The 19,898-nt window shown below is 47.3% G+C and overlaps 1 protein-coding gene and 1 long non-coding RNA gene across 6 annotated transcripts in view; one reads left to right on the forward strand and one right to left on the reverse strand.

Moving 5' to 3' along the window:
- The window catches only part of LOC146179223 (uncharacterized), a 294,299-nt gene that overhangs the window by 223,118 nt on the left and 51,283 nt on the right, over positions 1–19,898 (forward strand). The window lies entirely within an intron of this gene.
- The window catches only part of LOC146179229 (cell adhesion molecule Dscam1-like), a 185,462-nt gene that overhangs the window by 103,537 nt on the left and 62,027 nt on the right, over positions 1–19,898 (reverse strand). Inside the window, exon 1 of one of the 5 annotated variants that reach the window (XM_084578905.1) lies at positions 9,856–10,036. The exons of the other annotated variants lie outside the window; for them this stretch is intronic. Coding sequence (XP_084435031.1) covers positions 9,856–10,021 — 166 coding nt within the window. The 5' untranslated portion in view covers positions 10,022–10,036. Of the gene's footprint in view, positions 1–9,855; positions 10,037–19,898 lie in introns of those variants that run through there. 5 annotated transcript variants of the gene reach the window in all.

Consider the following 19,898-nt stretch of genomic DNA (forward strand, 5'->3'; position numbering starts at 1 on the left):
CAGTCTTTTTCGTAGACATCCGATGCGCGCGCAACGGCAGGCATGGTGACTCTGGAAGAGCCCACCACCAAAAGGTCCTCCGGCCGCATAGTTTCGGTTTCGGTGCCTCGCGCTATCCCGCGGCGACGGCGGTAACGGCCAGACGCGGGCAAAGTTACTGGCCCGTTGCTGACTAAGTTCTTTGCTGTCAACTTTTTTGGGCCCTTAAAGCTCAAGCTAACGTGGTTTTCCTCTCTTTCAATATTGCCAGCCGATGCCATCTAATCCAGCTGCCGAGCCTGTTAGAGTGGGATATGGCTTCATACACGAAACATGCCGACTTAATTCGCAGAATGTCGGCCAGTCCCAGCGGAGCGTTATGTGGTACTTATGGTCCCAGTTACGTTAGACGACAGAGCGATTCGGGTGAATATAACACACCAGCGTTTTTAGGTGAGTTGGGCTTCCATGGCGGTGGTCTCAGTGTTGCCAAATCGTCAGGTGGCATGCCAGCTACTGGGGTAATGTGAGGATACACCAACGGTCCTCTTCCGCAGTGCAGCGCGTGATGATTTCATGTGAGAGGTTCGTCGACGAAAAATTATAAGACCGCACCCGCACCTAACGAGGGCGCATGCGAAAAAAAAATAAAAATAAAATAACCGCCATAACAGGACACATCTATAGGGACGCTTTAAACAGAAATGGGCTTGGAAATTGCGATTCTTCTTTCGTCATGCTCTTAAAAGTGTTCGCTTGTGGTTAACCAACGGCTTTCTCCATAGATGCCCTGTGAAATAAATGCCAATGTGATATTTTAAAATAAGTGTTACATCTGCTTCTATGGGTCTGCTCTCGCTAGATTCTCCCACACTGCGGTAATTCCGGCAAGAACATATTGTGTTTTAAAATATTCCGGCTTTAATATGACGTTCCAGGTTTGAATGAATTCCCTTCTGTGATATACTCGAGTTTTGCTAATGAAGGAACGATCGCGTAGATGCAATGTGAAATCAGACAGCCGTGAGCAACAGGGCACCTTCCCGAGCGCGCCAGCCTCTCTGACCTCCCGTTAGACAAAATTCGCATTGAAATACGCCAGTATTTTTAGTCACGAGGGTGACTCGGTAATCTGGGTGGTGCAGCTTTCGCTGCACTAAGAGCTTCCACTTGCTGTCGTTCACCAAAGCGGCAGCGAAGACTTTCATGCCGAGTCCCCGCTGTGGTTCGTACCTGTTACTGCGAGGAACGCCGAGAAACTGTCGCTTCCGGCCACGTTGGTAGCGACGCAGGTGTAATTCCCGCTGTCCTCGGCCGTTACGTCCACAATGGTGAGCGTCGACGCTCGACCGCCCCTGTTTGACGTCGCCGCGATCTTCGCAGAACTGGGCGGTACGGGATGGCCTTCTTTCTGCCACGAGAATTCGAAAGGACCCGTGCTTCCCTTCGCGATCACGCATCCTACGAGGGCTGTGTCCCCGGGCGACAGGTTGGCGGGAAATTTGAACTGTCGAATCGTGGGCGGTTCTGGAAAATCGAATGTTCTGGTGAAACTTTCGTTGTGTTTTCGTTTTCTTCTTTCTTTTAGCGACTGATTCACGTGCACATTTTGATAAAACATTGCTCTCCCGGCGTTTCGAACAGAAATGGTCACATGTGTTAGAAAAACCTAGGAAGCCATGCCTCTTAAACATGCGCTTTTTTTGCCGTTGATATAGATACTCAATTCTGCGCTTAAAGACAGTCTTAACACTGGAATTGTAAAGTAGGAAATTTAAGCTGTAGGATTTTGAGCACGGCGTTAAAAATAAGCAAAAAAAAAAAATTCTGGTTGGTGACAAGAAACATTTGCTATAAAAGTTGATAAATGAGAATACAATCAAAATCAACTAATCGAGGTCTAAAGAAAGTAACTTATACCTGTAGAAAGAGCTGATCTGTACGTCGACACAGCGATGAAATAGAAGAATACGTGATGCTTCATTGCTGTGCTCGTAGACAGCTTTCCTATCACTCAGAATGAGACGCGAACAAGTGAAACGACGTTGTCACCTGGCCAGTGGGCCTCTCCGAATGAAGCCCTCGAGCCGCATATCAACGTTGGAAGGGTGCAAGTGCGCCGGAAACCAGCCGGTGGACATTTAGCGTCGCCTCTCGGCGCGTTTTATAACTGCAAATGGCGCGAGACTTCCGGCTGATTCGAACGGGATGTAAATGAACTCGACTTCTGAGCTTATTTGCTGTAGAACTCCAAACAATTTAGAAATCACTGATGTAACAAGGATGGGATAAACATACGGAAACTTGGTGAGAGTTGGATCCAGACATAAGAGAGACGATCTGATAAAGAATATTTCGCTAGTTTCAGGATCCTGTGGCACCGACAGGAACGTGTTGAATGCGAAACACGCGCAGACATCTATACATTTTGGTCGCATGCAGAATTGTTCTTTTTTTTTGGTCTTTTTTGTAAATTTTAGTCAAGTGCAGAGTTGAAAGGAGATTTCCAAATATTTTTCCATCTTCGTTGAAGCCATTGACACCCGTCCGAAAAGGGTTCTCAAATAAGAGTGTTCCCATAACATTGTATAGTCAGTTGACAATATCGTAACCATTGTTGTGTCGGCCAAGCATTGCACATCAGGGATGACCAGCTTGAAAACAGCCAGCACCCTCTGCCTTCTAACGGACCCGATTATACGATCAGTGCTTAGATCTGCCTGGCTTTAGGAAGGTTTGCTCCAGAAAGAGAGAGTACGGTTGTTCGACAGCGTATCATGTCCGCTGGTATGTCGAGAATCGGCCGAGCATCAGAAACGTTGTTACAAGGCTCGCGACATATAGTTCCTGTATGTCGATTAAAAGTTATCATCGTGCGTATGGACGCGGACGATTTGTAACGTTCAATCCTTTCATGCGGAAATTCCTAGGTGGAAGGTCGTTCCTCTCAGAGAACGTCAGAACCGCTGCGTGTGTGATAATTTTGCTTGCTCCTATCTCGTAATTCACGTGCGTTTCGCTAAACATCTTAAATTCGCCAGCGCAGCGCCGGTAGTTGCAGCTATAGCGAGGAATCACGCCATAACGCCAAATATGTAAGGAAATAGTACTCACATGGAATCGACTGACTAACTGCGATTTGTGGCAACGTGCTGCGAATGAGCATTACAGCTGTGAGTGTATTTTTTTCCACGCTGCTGTACGTACAGCCTTATTCAAAAGTGTAGAGTCCAGGGGGTCTGCCTTTGTGCCATGTAGCGGCGCTTATTTAGCATTAGTGGAGATCCTTCCCATCGGAGATGGCAGGACAAAAAATCTCCTTACCATGAAGAGATTTGCAACACTGGAAATGCATTACAAACTGCACGAAGTGACTCAGAAACAGACCCGTTTGGCTCTAAACGTTTGACAGACTGTACATCTACAGCAGGGACAGCAGTGTACGTGCAAACATTTTTGCGTTTAACGTCATCCCGTAATCCTTGTTGCCCGCCTTCTAATTTCCTTTCTCCGGGAAACTTCGCTGGTTCAGTTACCGGATTACCTCGAGCGACGAGTGGCGCCGTGAAGCTGTCGCTGCCGAAGGAGTTCTTCGCTACACAGGTGTAGTTTCCGACGTCTTCGAGACGCATGTTCGCAATGCGCAGCGTTGCGCCGCCACTGAACTGCGCGAACAGGGACACGCGGTCGCTCTTCTCGAGCTCCTTGCCGTCCTTCAGCCAAGCCATGTGGAGTGGCCCCGGCGCCGAATTCCTGACCACGCAGCTCACCAATATCTGCTCACTTAGGGTGACTTCCGGCGGAAACGAAAACTCCCTCAGCTTCGGCAACGCTGGCGAGGAGAGCGCGCGTAGAGAGAAGAAAAGGAAAACTAGTCAGATCAGCATTTCAAACATATAAATAGGTGGGGAAAAGCATCGTTACACGACACTTACCATCTTTCGCCGTTGACTGATGTGGTAGAATGAAGACCAGTGGTAGGAGAAACGCCAAATTCATAATTTCATGAAGTAGTACACTTTGACTGGGCAGATAAATGCTACTGATCTTCACGCTTGCTTTCATCGCGCTTCCGCAGCCTGCCGAGTGAGGTATTCAACACCGAACTGACGCCTACGGAGATAGGGGAAACCTTCAAAATAAGACGAGAACTGGACAACTAGCGACACCTAGCGACATATCTGAGAAACTTCATCCCTCCGAGGCACTCGGGGCCACCTAATATACAGTAGGTCGTGCTCGGGGCGGTCATGACGGCAGCCCGCCCGCCGAGAATGAATGCAGCGTTCGTTTCAAAATTCACAGCAGCGCGACGTGGTGTGTTTTTCGCATAAAGCAGCACATGAATCGTGATGTATATTGCCTCATTTACCACGTCGGTGTAATAGCTGACAATTTTCTCGTTTGTTGCAAATAGCATGCAACTCGAAAAGTTCTTGAATAACTGAACTGAGTCGACAGATTTGATCAACAAAAAAGTCTGTAAGAATAAGAGCGCGTTGTTCCGGTCTCTAATGCGTATTTGTTAGAAATAAAGTCTCTCACCCATAATTCCAGCGTATCGAATACACTGCACAATACACGCCATTTTCCACAGCATTATTCGCTCCCTTCGATCTTACCTTACGCTACATGGAGCTATGTTGCGTAGAAATGTGTCATCAGACATGTTAAGGTTGTTGCCATAGCTGCTGATGGGATTATTCATGGAATCCGCTGGCAATCGCTCAAGCGCAATGCACCCAGATATGACCATTTAAAGTCCAGAATTAGGGCACAGGTCGGTAAACTGGCAGCTGTGCGTCCGCGTATACGCACTCACAGTCACCTATAATGAACAAGGTATCTAATTCAACAGTACGCCCTCTGCAGGTAGTCCGTACTTTGAAATGCTTACCGCGCGCTCTCAGCATACTAGTGTGAAAATCGCGCGGGACAGTACGGCAGGTGTCATGGCGTACGCTTTTTAACCGTTTCGATTTCGCTTTTCGTGCGGTAATATTGTAATCTCATTAATTCCATCACTAGCCCGATCCATACAAAAGCGATCGAGTAAAAATAGGTCGATCGCGAACGTTTTTCTAGGGGGAGATTGCGTCACAATCCGCCTAATTGATTAAAATGCACTGAAAATTACTTTAGACATACTCGACGTGACGCAAGCTCGCAAGGAGTTGCTTGCGGTAAGTGCTAGCAGGTACGGCAGAGCTCAGAGGATGGTAGTAGGCATTCACGGATAATAGCAAGAGTACGTTTGCTGAGTTGTTAACCGCCAATGATTTGGTAATACGCAAAGAAAAAAAATTCTAAACAGATGTTTGTCGCTAATTCGCAGAGCAAAGTTTCGCTTTCATGTCTGAAAGAAGTCGTTGTAGATGCGAACAGCGTGGAACACACTTGAATAAGGTGAGCAGAAACGACTCACCGGAGACGCTCAGGGCAACGGTAACTCTCTCGGACTCCGCTCCGTAGCTTGCGACGCAGGTATAGTTGCCCACGTCTTCCGGACGGACGTCTCTGATGCTCAAAGTGACGCTGCTCTCAGACGAACTGAAGAGCGACACCCGACGATTCGTGGCCAGGTCTTCGCCGTTCTGTCTCGTCCATGTCATCCTGAGCCCCTCGCCGTGCCATTTTGCCCTGGGCACGAAGCAACTGGCGATTGCATCGTCGCCCAGTGCGAGGTTCGGCGGGAATCCTAGGCTCTTGGGTTTCGGCAGATGCGCCGTTCCAACGGATGCAGCTGCAGCCGATCCATTAGTATAAGCTCAAGACGATCGCATATGGGTAGCGGTTGCGCTGAACTTCACGTACCTTCCGTCGACGATGCCAAAGATGGTAGAATCCAGCAAATCAGAACGCTGATCAGCCAACCCAGTAAAGGATTAGCCGAGACATTCTCCGATGACGGCTTCATTCCCTTAATCGGATAGCACAAGCGACGCTTCAGCGGAAAACGTCAGGAGCGGGCTTCCGTTCGACAGTCTCGACGCAAGAAGCACAATTCGGAGGGAAGAGAGGGGTGGATCATATCTTCAGAGGCCGATGCTAGATGTGCGCGGTTGGCAGACAAGTAACGCCATAGCGTGGCCGGTTGACGAACCATAGCTTGGGTCGGAAAATCGCGCGGAACTCAACTGGCTTCCTGGACGACTGCCGAATCTGTCTCGCGTAGCTTATTGCGTGCGCGTAAGTGCTCATTCAGGAATTACGGAAGAGGAGCGCACATCATGTCACTTTGTAGTTATAGGTCGGTTCGGGCTGGGTACATTTTTGCTTTCGTTTATCTGCCCACTCTAACGTCCGTAGTAAAAGCTGTGCACAGCTCTAGGTTACGAAAACAAGAGAGCGAATTTAGCTTTGCGATTGGCTCAGAATGCTACGAGAGCATTTCGTTGGTTACCTGCAACAGCCTTCACCAGTTGCATGTAGATACCTGAAGAAAGCGCATAACGCACGAACATCGTATCTACAGCCTTCACCAGTCGCCTGTAGACACGATGTTCGTGAGTGTTACGCTCAGTCATTTCGGTCATTCCCCCTTATTAATGCGTTTGGTTGGGAAGCAGGCGTAGGGGTGGTTAACCACACTTCAGTGCTGTAGTTTTGCGTTTCGGCAAAAGTATATAGAGTGGAAAATACGAATGTCATCGTTGCCACTAAACAGAGCGTGCTATGAACCACGCAGCTCCATACATGTCTCGCCATGGCATCGGTACTTTCGTCCTCTGCTTAAAAAGATTTACTTCTTTCACGTAATTACGTCTTGCGCAATAACGGGGTCCGTTATGGCGATGACAGAGCGCGCTTACAACAGGCTCGAAGGACAAGCTTAGTCCAGCTCAAAATAACAAACGCCCGGGTGAATTCAGTTCACAAAGTCAGTTACGTCACCAGTTGGTCGTATGACCCATTGTCGTTCTGTGCATTAAGTGAATCATGCGACTTATAGTCATGTGATCCGGTCTCCTGCGGCCCGGGTTTTGTGTCATATGTAAACGGCTCCTGCAAATCGTCAAACACGCTTCACATGTCCCTTCAGTTTCTTCTTTATTCTCACTTGCAGTAGCGCGGGAAAAGCCCAATGCCGCTATGAAGTCCTACGTAGTCGTTGTCATTATAGCGCAGTCCCCACATTTTAGATGAGGAAAGAAGCCACGTCAATGCCGCGAAATAGAAACGCAGTCGTAGGTGGCACACAACTTCTTGAAAAAATGACAGGATTGCATTTAGCCTCGCTTATGAACTTAATTGCGAAAGTCTTCTCTCCTCCTTCTCGTCTACCTCTTCCCTCTACCTTTGTCGTGTGTTTGTGTGCTCGTTATAATTTCACTTATCTCTCTCTCCATTTCTTTTTTTTTCTTTTCGCCCTCGGCGACATCGACATCTCAGGACTCCTCTCCTCGAATTGAGAAAATGACGGCCTAACTACGGGGAAATCATGTCGGCGTCAGAAAAAAATGCAACAGAACGCCGAAAAATGAGGGACAGTTTACTAAACCAGCTACGTACCCCGGCTCAATATGTTCGAATTGCCTTTCTGATGTACCGTGCTCGAACTGATCTCACTGGTTGAAAATTATATTAAAGACGTCATGAAAATGAGCATTTGCACGGTAGAGGGAGCGTCTAATATAACGCCGTTAGATAAGAGAAATTTACGTAAAAACGTAAGGACGAGTATTACCGCCTACCATGGCGTCGGACATGCTGCGAGCAGTGCGTCCAAACCGACACTGCATACAAGAATTCGACGCGGAATGCTATAGGAGAGTGCCGAGAAGTAACCTCTACGCCTGCTACGAAACACCGAAGGTAGCGGAGAAGAAATAGGGGAGAGGGAGGCATTACGCTGAGATTTGCCAAACATTCATCGCCAAATAGAAATCGACAAATATCACTCTATATTCTCGTTCAAAATTTCGATTTGACATTGAGCCACTGAAGTATGCATTTCTTAACACGAGATCACCTACTGACAGTGGTGTCAGTATTCTTCAACAACAACAAAGAAAAGGCTACGCAAAACTAAACAGTGGTAGCTGTGCTATTGCTGCTTATATTTTGCTAATGCCTAAGGTCTACAATACAATCCCATTCCTACAGACTGTACGCGCTACCATAGGGACCGCAAAGGGCGCGAAACCACGTGATCGCTTGATCGCGTTGATCGCTTGATGACGCGTGATCGGGTGTTGATCTATGCGTAGGCTAGCAGCATCCTCCCAGAAACTCTCGGTATAGGAGTTTGTACTTTAAAAATCATCAAGTAAAGTAAATCACAAGATGTCCATAGTGGACCGGAGGTTAATTCTCTCTGTGCGGCTACAGAAAATAATTACCCTCGCATACCAAAAACATGCGCCGAAGACGAACCATATCACTGCTCACCAGACACCGTCAGTGGAACAGTCACGCTCTCCGTAGCGTCTGCGTAAGAGGCGACGCAGGTGTAGTTGCGCACGTCCTCCAGCCGGATGCCCTGTATGCCCAAGGTGACGCTGCTCTCGGATGCCCTGTGAAGGGACACCCTTGGGTTCGCCGACAGGTCTTCGCCGTCGGAGGCGCTCCACGTAACATGTAATGCGCTGCCCTGCCAACTGGACCTAGGCACAAAACAACTGGCCATGGCGTCGTCCCCCAAGGCCAGGTTTGGCGGGAAACCGAGACTCGTCGGCTTCGGAGCGAAGAGGGAAGCTGGCGACGGATAGGCAAAACCATCTAATTATAATGGAATATGAAGTACGATAATGTAATACATGGTACGGCATATACCTTTTGAAGTTGCTGAAGACCATACAGTGAAATACCATAGCATCAGGACACGCGTAGACGACGGAGAGACGGTAGCTGCGAGACATCTTTGCAACAAATGGGGAGCCATTGCTGCATGCGATGAACACCCACTATCAGTGATGCAGCCTGGCCAGCGAGTGAAGACGACGCTACGGAAGCGGGAGAGTCTGACACGGCAACCTTTGTCAGTTCCCGCATTGCTTCCGCCCGGCATGGGCAAGTGGCTCCTTGTAGTGGCGCCTTTCTGAAGTAGCGCAAAAGCCCGCGAAACTTCAAAGTTGTGGATTCATAAAGGGCACTCTCAGAGCGTTGGGCGCGGACTCTTGCAGTACGCAGTGCTGAGGTTGGAGTTTCGTGTCGTACTCTTCTATGATGAGGCGCCAAACAGTGATTCACGTCCCACATTGTTGTGGTGCAGTGTTTGACATACCCCTTGCCCACACACAAACGCGCATACGGCAGCTTTACTGCGACGCAGTACTTTTGTGTGTTTGTGCGGGTGTGCATGCAGTTATCGTCGCTCATATCAAGGCTCATTTGCATAATGCTGGAAGGACCTCACCGCGCAGGTTATCACTATAAACACGGAAAACGTCTGAAACACGTATGAGTGGAAACAATAATCGTCATCGCCATATAGGACCTCGCTGCCGACACGTTGATGATGCAAGAACTAGCTCAACTTTCAGTTTTATTATGTTCGCTAGTCTAGTACGTCAACCGCAAAAAGGTTAGGTCTACGGCATGCCCGGTAACGGTGATTTAAAACTCCCTGATGATGGCCCCATCAGAGAGCAAGGCTTAAAAATAGTCCGAATAGCATAGTGAGAATCATTGTGAATGGCTAAAAACAAGACCATTATAAATCTATGTTATTAAGAGCAGCATAGAGATTAACTGAAGCGGAATTTTAGTTTTTCCACCATAGCAGATGCAGAAGGTTTGTGAAAAGCGTGCAAATAAATCGTGAATCGTTTTCTTGGACAATGACGGGAAAGGAAAACAAAAGGGTATTTCTCAAGAAATGCACCCCGCAAAGGTTTTCGTACCGTTCGTGCTGTTTGGTCAGCGCTAGCGTACCTTTCACAGCGAGGTACGCTGAGAACTCGTCACTCCCCGCTGCATTCTGAGCGGTGCAGGTGTAGTTGCCGCTGTCGTCGGCCGCTATGCCCACAATGCTGAGCGCTGACAACGGTCCGCCCCTGTGGGAAGCCACCGTGAGAGTAGCCGTGGGTTCGACTGGCATGCCATCCTTCCGCCAGGACAGTTCGAACGGACCCGTGCTTCCCTTTTCCACCACGCAGTGCACAGCGACCGTGTCTCCCGGAGAAACGTTAGCGGGAAATTTGAACTCCTTGATCCTCGGAGGCTCTGGAAGTAGCAATCGTCCGTGTTTACCGCTCTCGCTGCTTCGGGCTGGAGAGCTTTACGACGGCACAGGACGTGCACTAGTTGTGGATTTGTTATCGGTAGCACTAGAGCAAAACCCTCTCCTATTTCCAATGAGTTCTTTTCGGCTATTTTATACCGGGACGCTTATTAATCTCATTTCCAAACCTGACTCTTTGTTGCCCCCGTTTGCCTATTCACGGTATCACGTATCCTCAACGCTTGCAAGCGTTGTTTAATGTTTTTCGCTAGCCTTCGCGCTCGGGGTCGTAACTAAACTGCAGGTTACCATGTAATAAGCGAGCGGATCACGATGTGACATCATGCGCAGAACAAGATACCTATGAACAGTATTCGTCGTGAAAGAAACTGTGGGCCATTGGCTTCATTGTTGGAACACGGGCATTATAAAAACCTATAGCATAGGGAAGCTGTCGCTGAAGGCACTTAATTGAAAAGCGCAGTACATATAATAAATAAATTGCCTCACAGGATAGGAATTTATTTATTATATGTACTTGCAAAATAAATTTCTTCTAGGCCCTTCAACCTCTATATTTCATGTCACTAATTCGGGAAAGAAATCGTATCCTTCCATATGAGGACAAAATGGCGCCTGATATAATAGTTTATGATCACAAATACTGCGACAAACACGCTTGCACGGCATTGTCACTGTAAGACACAAAACGACGACCATACCTGCGGATTGTACAGACGCCTTCGTTGACGCAATTATCAGGAAACTGAAAGCCACTGTGCAGCAGATCATGATGGCAGAAAACCCGGAGTATTTATCCGGACAGGAGTAGCGCGCTCCTCACTCGGACGACGAAGAGTGCGCATATGGATGCCAGGAAACGCGGCGGCTGTCGAGAGTGAATTCCAAACCAGCGCCCCCACGCAGTGGACAACTAGAGCCACCTCTTGGCGATTCGTAAAACGACTCATGATCAGCCACGGCCGGTCTCGAGGGAGAGGGCGCGCGCTCTTTCTTACGGCCTTCTCAATCGCTGCGGGAACAATGGGAACTTTTCTCCTTGAGCTACGCTCTCCGCCACCGCAAGGGGCGCGACCTGCTCACTGTTCGCTCCGCGTCTGCTTCAGCGGCGGCGGGTGATTTTTGCCTGGTTTCGTGTTGTCGCTCGCGAGTTTCGTGGTGAGTGCAGCCCCGAAATTAAAGAGCACAGAAGGTAGATGCTGCAGCGGCAGAGGCATGTCGTCAACGTACCACACGTGAACGGATATAAAAAACACTGTCGTTCAGCAAACGTTCGACAAGCATGGCATACATTGCGGCACGGTAGCTACTTTTGTTCATTTTAATCCGAATTTTTCCCAAGCCTGTACACGAATCACATCGAAGCTTCTTCAAGGCTAGCATGACAGCAACTCGTCTGCAACAGCAAAACCGTCTTTCAGCGCTAGATGCGAAACCATTCATGTAGCACCGAAGATGAAAATAATTTCATAAAAATGTAAATTGCAAAATGCTTGCATGATATAAAGTATTAGTATAACAGTCAAAGTAAACGTTGTAGGGTTGAGTTTTAAGTGTTATTACAATTCATATACTTGGCAATGTGTGGTATTATAAACATTATTTTAATTTTGCAAATTTTAATGAACTTTTTACATGATATTATGCTTAATATGAAAACAAAAAATGGTTGATATTTTTGACACCACTTGTGCTCGAAGTGGTAAAAAAAGGCCAATAAATGATGAAGGTGATACTCGATGCAGTGACTTACAAATGAGTTCACCTGCTATATCGAAAGTATGCAAGAAACTTCTAAAGCGTTAAAGAAGGACACTCTCACTGAAGACTCATTTCAAGCCTTATATAGCGACTCATTGAGGCTCTCTTCGGGAAAGTAAGGTTAATGTACAGAAGGGAATGACATATGCCAGATGCGAGGGCCGTAACAGCTAGCGGCACATGACTACATTGTCAAGACGGACGTTTCATCTGAGAGCAAAATCAAGGCACGGAAGGAAGTGATGGCATGTCCTACCATCCCATTTTCCACTGTCACATATTCCGGTTCACCTTACGTCGCTGGATATATCTTTAGTTAATCAACTTCGGGTCTTACGCTTGCGCTATTCTTCTTGAAACTAGCGAAAGAAGCAGCCCCATGTAGTACGCTCTTCTACGAGGACAATGTTCTAGTGGACTGCATTATCCGAAACCAGAGCTTGTTGCCCTATTGGACAAACCTTTTCTTTTTCGAAAAAGCTGCCGTGCACCTACAACACACAAATGTTCTCGAAGTACTTAAGATCCTGATTCAGTCAGCATTTCAGAACTCAACACTGAGTTGCCAGAAAGGAATTGACAACAGCTATGTTATTAGGTCCGTTTCTTTGATATTTGAACAATTTCTCAGAATTCTTCTTCTCAATTAATTATACCAGGAAAGTGACAGAGAAGACCGAAAGGCCAACTCCTTATGTGCACAAGCCATGCAGGAAGATTTTGAGCCTGAATTTTCTAGACGCAGGTCGCATTTTGATGAATATATAGTGCAATGTGTAACTTTGAAGGAAAATGTTTTTATTGTTTGCTGCTCTTTTCGATACTGCTTAACTGTTTATGCCCATTTCATTGATTAAAAGTAGTCGCGAGACTACATATACATCTTCGGTCTTTCAACCGACTGATACGTTTTGAACGAAGCTAGAACACCCCAGTCACACTAGACAAGTAAAATTTTTACTATATGAGTAAATTTTTGTTATTTACTCTGAATCTGAGACGCGCCATGAATTTTTGCCGGTGCCTCTTCTGATCTAAACGAAAACGGTAGCGGTTGACAGAATCTCCACCCAACAGTTCACCATGCACTCACGTCAGGTTGCGCTAAACCTGCTTAAAACATTCAAAGGCAGATTGCATAGCCTGGTAAATTTATTTTTGTACAAAATTTAGAGGTAAAAAATGTTGGAGTGTACCCGAAGCTTCATTCGACCGTGCACGGCCGCACTGACGAAGGACCGCGCGCATGACGGATTGTTGACTGTATTTCATTCGTCGTACACGACAAATGTTCGATGTTGATGACGGACTTTGTATAAACCATAAGGGGCGAAATGTCAGTACCTGCCAGTTGCAACTGACGCGGGCGAAGCTAAAAGCGAACGCGCGTTTCCCTTGCGCGTGAACGGCTGTAGCGGAGGAGCAGCAGTGGGGCGGTGGCGACCCCACCGAGGCGCGGCGGGCGGTTGAAACAGACCCCATTGGAGAGGCCGTAAGAGAAGAGAAGCGCTCTCTCCCTCGAGACCGGCCGTGGATCAGCCACGGCCGGTCTCGAAGGAGAGCGCGTTTCTCTCTTCTCTTACGGCCTCTCTAATGGGGTCTGTTTCCACCGCCCGCCGTGCCTCGGAGGGGTCGCCACCGCCCCACTGCTGCTTCTCCGCTACAGCCGTTCACGCGCAAGGGAAACGCGCGCTCGCTCTTAGCTCCGCCCGCATCGGTTGCAACCGGCAGGTCCTGATATTTCACCCCTTATGGCTTATAGGAAGAAGCCGTAATCAGCGTCTGATTTATCGTCTGATTTATCGTGTATGAGCAATAAAATAGTCAATAATGCGCGCGCGCGCCTTCGTCAGTGCTGTCGCGCACGGTCGAATGAAGTTCCGGGAGCACTTACATCAACACTTTTTGCCCCTAAATTTTTCACATAACTATATGTACCACTTTATGCAGTGCGCCTTTGAAAGCTGTAAGCAGGTATAGCGCGACCTGACGCTAGTGCATGGCAAACTGTTCGGTGGATATTTCAAGTATTCTGTCAACCGCTGCCGTTTTCGTTTAGAGAAAAAGATGCACTGACGAAAATTCATAGCACATCTCAGATTCAGAGTAAGGAACAAAAATTTACGCATACAGTTAAAATTTCAGTTGTCTAGTGAAGTGGGCTGATCTAGCTTCGTTTAAAACAAATCAGTAGGTTGAAAGACAGCAGATGTATACGTATAGTCTCGCGACTGACGCACACGTAGACAGTCGTAGTCAGTTTAATACCAGTGATAAAAAAAAATTTAATCAAGGAAATGGGCATAAACAGATATGCATAATTGAAAAGAGCAGCAAGCAATAAAAAAAAAATCGCCTTCGAAGTTAACACATTGCACTCATTCATCAAAACGGTACATGCGGCTAGAAAATTAAAGTCTGAAAATCTTTCTGGACGGTTTGTACACATAAGGAGCTGGCCTTTCGTTCCTGTCTGTCACCGTCTTAGCATAATTGACAAGAAGGAGTCTGAGAAATTTCTCACATATTAAAGAAGCGGACCTTGGCTATTGTCAATGCCTTCCGGGCAACTCAGCAAAGGTGAGTTCTCAAGTGTTGGCTGGATTAAGATTTGAAGGACTTCAAGGACATTTGTGTGTGGTAGGTGCACGACAGCTTTTTCAAAAAAAGACACAACCTTGTCCAAGAGAGCTACAAACTTTCGTTTTGGATAATGCAGTCCGCTAGAATCTTGTCCTCGCAGAATAGTGTACATGGGGCTGCTTCTTTCGCTGGTTTCAAGAAGGATAGCACAAGCGTCACACCCGAAGTCACTGATTAACTTCACAATGTATCCAGCAACGTAAGCTAAACCAGAATACGTGACAGTGGGTAATGGGATGACAGGAGATACCATCACTTCTTTCAGTTCCTCGGTTACTGATTGCAGCAGAGCTGAAATGATTTCGTCGGTGTCGACACTAGGTGCCTAGGCGCGCGATACAGCGCGACATACAACTCCTATAGTCACCTCTGAATAAATAGCACAGAGAAAAGCTTTTATATCCATTATTGAGGAGTGTCCCTTGAGTAACAGTGGCGAATGTGTAATAAGCTACGCATTCTACCAAAATAATGGGGCAGCGATTGCTCTCTAAGGCAGGCATTACTGCACAGATAGTTACAAGGAACTATTAGTTCAAAAACATGCTAGAAAAAGAAAGAAAACATTGCTAGGAATTAGTGCTGGAAATAGATTTCCTATTTTTTCATGAAATAATCATGATATCATGTAAACATTTCATTAAACCAACCTTTATTTGCAAAATTAAAATAATGTGTATAATACAACATAAAACATTTGCTGGTCTATAAATTATAGCAACATTGAAAACAAAACTTAAAAGCGTTAACTCTGACGTTATACTACTAATACTTTATGTCATGTAAGCATTGTGCAACTTACATTACATTTTTATAAAATTATTTTCATCTTCTGTGTTACCTCGATGGTTTCTCATCTAGCGCTGAAAGACGGTTTTGCCATTGTTGCTGTTATGTTTGCCTTGAAGAAGCTTCGATGTGATCACTGCTCATACACTTTTTTTATTCATATTCTTGTACAGGCTTGGGCAAAAATTCAGATTAAAATGAACAAAAGTAGATACCATGCCGCAATACATGTCATATGCTTGTCGAGCGTTTGCTGAGCGACAGTGTTTTTTAATATAAAGACTCCAGTCACGTGTGTAGCACGCTGACAGGATGCCGCTGCAGCATCTGCCTTTAGTAATCTTTCATTTAGGGGCTGCACTCATCACGAAACCCGCGGGCGACAGCGCGAAACCAGGCAAAAGCCACCCGCCGCCATTGAAGCAGATGCGGAGCGAACAGTGAGCAGGTCGCGCCCCTTGCGGCGGCGGAGAGCGTGACTCAAGGAGAAAAATTCCCATTGTTCACGCGGCGATTGAGAAGGCCGTAAGAAAGGGTGCGCGCTCTCTCCCTCGAGACCGGCCGTGGATCAGCGCGAAAACTGAAAATGGGCTGTTGCATCGAGAGCACGATGTCTTCTGTGATGGGGCCGTGGCACCGAATGCAAAAAACCGCACCTTAAGCGCAGAAACTTTGCAAATCGCCGGTTATCGCCGAGTTATTCGCATGAGTGTTCGGCTGTCCTTCGTTCCAAAATAGTCCGAAATAGTCTCATCGTTTTCATAAGGTCTACCGAAGCAAGACGTATTGACACTTGAAAGAACATTTTTCATTCCGGAAATTGATCGAAAACAGCGTATCATCATAGATGTCGACATTTTTTATGAACATTTTTCACGCTTTATCCCCCGTCGTCGGCCCACATCAGAGCACCAAACGCTAACTGCGTGCGCAGCGCGAGTTGGCACAGTTAATTCGCATGCAAATCCAATGCGAATGGTCAAGAAGCCCCTCTTTATCTAATTGCAAACTACAATGTTTTTTTTTTACATTTATACAGAAACATAACTTCTTTAGAGTAAGTCGTCAAGAGCATGGCTTAATGTGATCTCTTTCGAATGGTCCATTGATCTGAGAAGTTTTGCTGAAAAAGGCTTAGGTCGTTCTGGTCGAATTCGAACGCGTTACTTTACTTTGGAGTCCAGTGTGTCACATTGCTGGCGTGGTGTGTTGGACCGCGCTTGAAAAAACTGCACATGCTTGGACATCATTCTCGACTGGAAGGCAACCATGGATTATTGTAAATCTTACACTGATTCACGGTTGTTCTCACAGTTGAGCATGTTACGGAATTATTGAAGGGAATGGTCCAGCCTTCCAGTGCGCAGCAATACCTCCTGATGCCGCCGAGAAGAGCACAACCATTTTTTGCTGCTCTCAAAGCATGTACGGGGAGTCGTTTTGTGGTGGTGGTGGTGAAAATGTATATGGGTGAAATGGAGTTTGGGAGCAGCAGAGTGATCCCGCTACGTGGTCGGCGTACCTAGTCCGGGGCACCGCATGAAGATAGCCCCGTCTCGCGCTCGTTTCACCAGAGCGCGTCGAAACTCCAGCGAGGAACAGTATTGCGGGAATAGGGAGTGTTCCAACGATATCAGCACTTCGCCGCGGCGCACGCGCGTCTCATTAGAGCGTACAGGGAAAATAACCCAGGTGCCTACTTCCTGCTAGTGTCAGCTGGTGCCGCTTTTCTATGTGTGACATAGTTGTCGAATAACCTGATAGCTTGAAAACACAGAATCAAACAAGGACGTTTCGTAATAAAACAGCAGTCATCGCCGATTACACCAGCGAAAAGCCAGAGCTTTGCGCATCGATGCTACAGTCTTTTTCGTCTATGTCTGTCTACGTTGCCGGATATTTCCGTATTCTGTGTTCCTGTGCCGTGACTTCTCATCTCCTGTATGCGGGCCGTTGTGTGTGGCAAAGAGTGACGCATCTCTTTTCGCAAATACAGGTGGAGGAATATCAGCTGAAGTGGTCGGGAGCAGATAGAAAACGCACGTAGCGCCATCTCATGTTGCCAGCGCAATCTCGCCAGGTGTATGCACCCTGTCGGAAACGTTATGTACTACAAAACCGTGCAAAAGTTTTGAGAAAACACCAGTGAAGAAACCAATCTCGCAATTGAGTCCTTGTTACATTGCATGAGCGAGCGCTGCATAGTGGTCTCGTGAGCTCGCCGCGAGTGTCAAATGGTTTTTAGGGTTTAACTGTCAAAGCGACATCCGCTATGAGGGACGGCATATAGGAAGGGAGGGGGGGGGGGGGGGGGGCAGCAAAATAATTCCGACTATTTGAGGTTTTTTAGCGCGCGATGACATCGCGCTGTTAAGGAACCTTACGTTTCGCCTCCATCGGAACGTAGCCGCCGCGGCCAGTTTAGGATCCGGGTACCAGCAGCCGTAACCGTTGAGTCATCGAGGCGAGGCTCGCGTATGAAACGGTTCTGGTATATAGCTTAGTCACTCAGCCAAAGCGTGCATATCTACATTCTGCAAATTATCGTGCAGGGTTGAGTCAACAAGCGATCGACAATCAATACATGAATTCTCCAAACTCGGGAGGAAAACTTGTAGCGGTGAGAGTATACTTAATAACTTCATGGAAGAATACGAGATGCGCTGTTACTGTATTGTACAGCACGTTCAAGTAATTCACCGATCATTAAGATATCGGGCCGCAGCCATACCTGTGATCGCAAGATACGACGAGAACCGGTCGCTTCCATCAGCATTTCCGGCAACGCAGGTGTAGTTGCCGCTGTCATCTGCAGAAACGTCCACGATGGTGAGCGTCGACACGGGGCCTCCCTTGGGTGACGTCACACTCAGGCCTTCCTTTGGCTCAATGGACCGGTCGTCTTTTAGCCAGGATAACGTGAACGGGCCCGCACTGCCCTTTTTGATCACGCAGTTCACAACGACCGTATCGCCGGGTGAGAGAGCGGCGGGGAATTTAAACTCCTTTATCTTTGGACGGTCTGGAAAGAGAAGTGCCTGCCATTACACCACACTTAATGAATTGATGAGTGAAAATGGAGCTTACAGACATATTATTGGTTTGGTGCTTCAGTGTACTCATCCTTGTTATTAGACAGAAGTAGCACTTTGAGTTGCTAGGCAAATATGAACTTCAGTTTACACCATGTTCGTTTTGCAGTTACTGTTCTCAGGCATGTGGTACATAAAAATTGAATATCACTTTGGGAACTTGCCGGCGTGTGTATTAATCCTCTCTTATTTAGTTTGGTGGTGGTGGTGGTGGTGGTGGTGGGGGGGGGGGGGGGGGGGGCTCTCGCTTACAGCTTATTTAAATACTTGGACGAAGGTGGGCGCCATACCTGATTTACGAGTGGAGCCGCTCGTTGACGCCAGCAACACGATGTGGACGACGAAACATGCGCAAATTCTGCAGGTGCGCATGGCTGTGCGTTTCTGCCAAAAGATCGGCAGTGCACGGCGGAACCTTCGTTCCAACTGAGGAGCAGAAACAACGAAACGGTGCCGATCGCCGGCTACTGTTTGAAAGTTGGACGCCATGTGGACAAGTGCCGCCAGCTATCGGCGACCGGATATATTAAAAGTGGCGCTCAATACGAAAGTCTGGAAAACCAGCTAAGCCGTTCCCACGTGGCATTCTTCAGTTCGTGGTGACACCACGTTTTGAAAACTCATTCGAGAAGCCTAGAATTCGGTAAAGCAAGTAGAAAACAGGCAGTCGGCTGTGCTCTTGTCTGCTTAAAGCTGTCGCACTTTGCGCAAGTGTCATCTCTCATCGTCGCAATTTTTGCTACGAGGCGGAGGCCGGGACACAGCACAATTGTAGAGCCTTCTTCCGTCGTTTTCATCTCGTTTATCTGGATGGAGGACTGCGCCATTACATTGTTCCATCGTGAATCAGTCGGCGCCGAAGATGCTGCGCGCTTTGCGGTCGTGGTTGCTCAGATCTCGTAATCTAGCATGCGTGTGGAAGTGTAAATTCAGCTGTTGCAGTGTGGGCACAAGGACTCTCCATTAGAGCCTTCTCTCCAGTGCACTGCCGTCTGTGCGCCGCGCAGCACAACACAGCCGTTCCATTCTGTTTTTGAAAACGATTATCAGGCCGCCCAAAGCGACTCGCGGACGGAAGACAAACTTCCCATACATCTAGAAGATCGCCAGGTGTGCTTGTGCAAAAGGGAAATTTCGAGCGAAATATGACCAGTAAATTGAACGCTGGAAGGAATCCCCAACGTGACCATTGGTTGTGGCATTCTATCCATAATGCCGAGAAACCGCCGCAGGTAAAAGGGCTCAGGAGCAAAAAAAAAAAAAAAAACAAGCTCGTCTGGGGGCACAGCCCGTCTCGCCATTTGCGTCTGTTTGTCGGTCTTCTGCCCTGGGCTTTCTTGAAACTTCAGTACGTTCGCTTGAAAACGGTAGAAAACAAATGACCGTTTAAAACCCGAATATATATATAAATATATATATATATATATATATATATATATATATATATA

The sequence above is a fragment of the Amblyomma maculatum genome, chromosome 9 (genome assembly GCF_055883805.1).
Source record: "Amblyomma maculatum isolate TAMU_Amacu chromosome 9, ASM5588380v1, whole genome shotgun sequence".
Classification (NCBI taxonomy): domain Eukaryota; kingdom Metazoa; phylum Arthropoda; class Arachnida; order Ixodida; family Ixodidae; genus Amblyomma; species Amblyomma maculatum.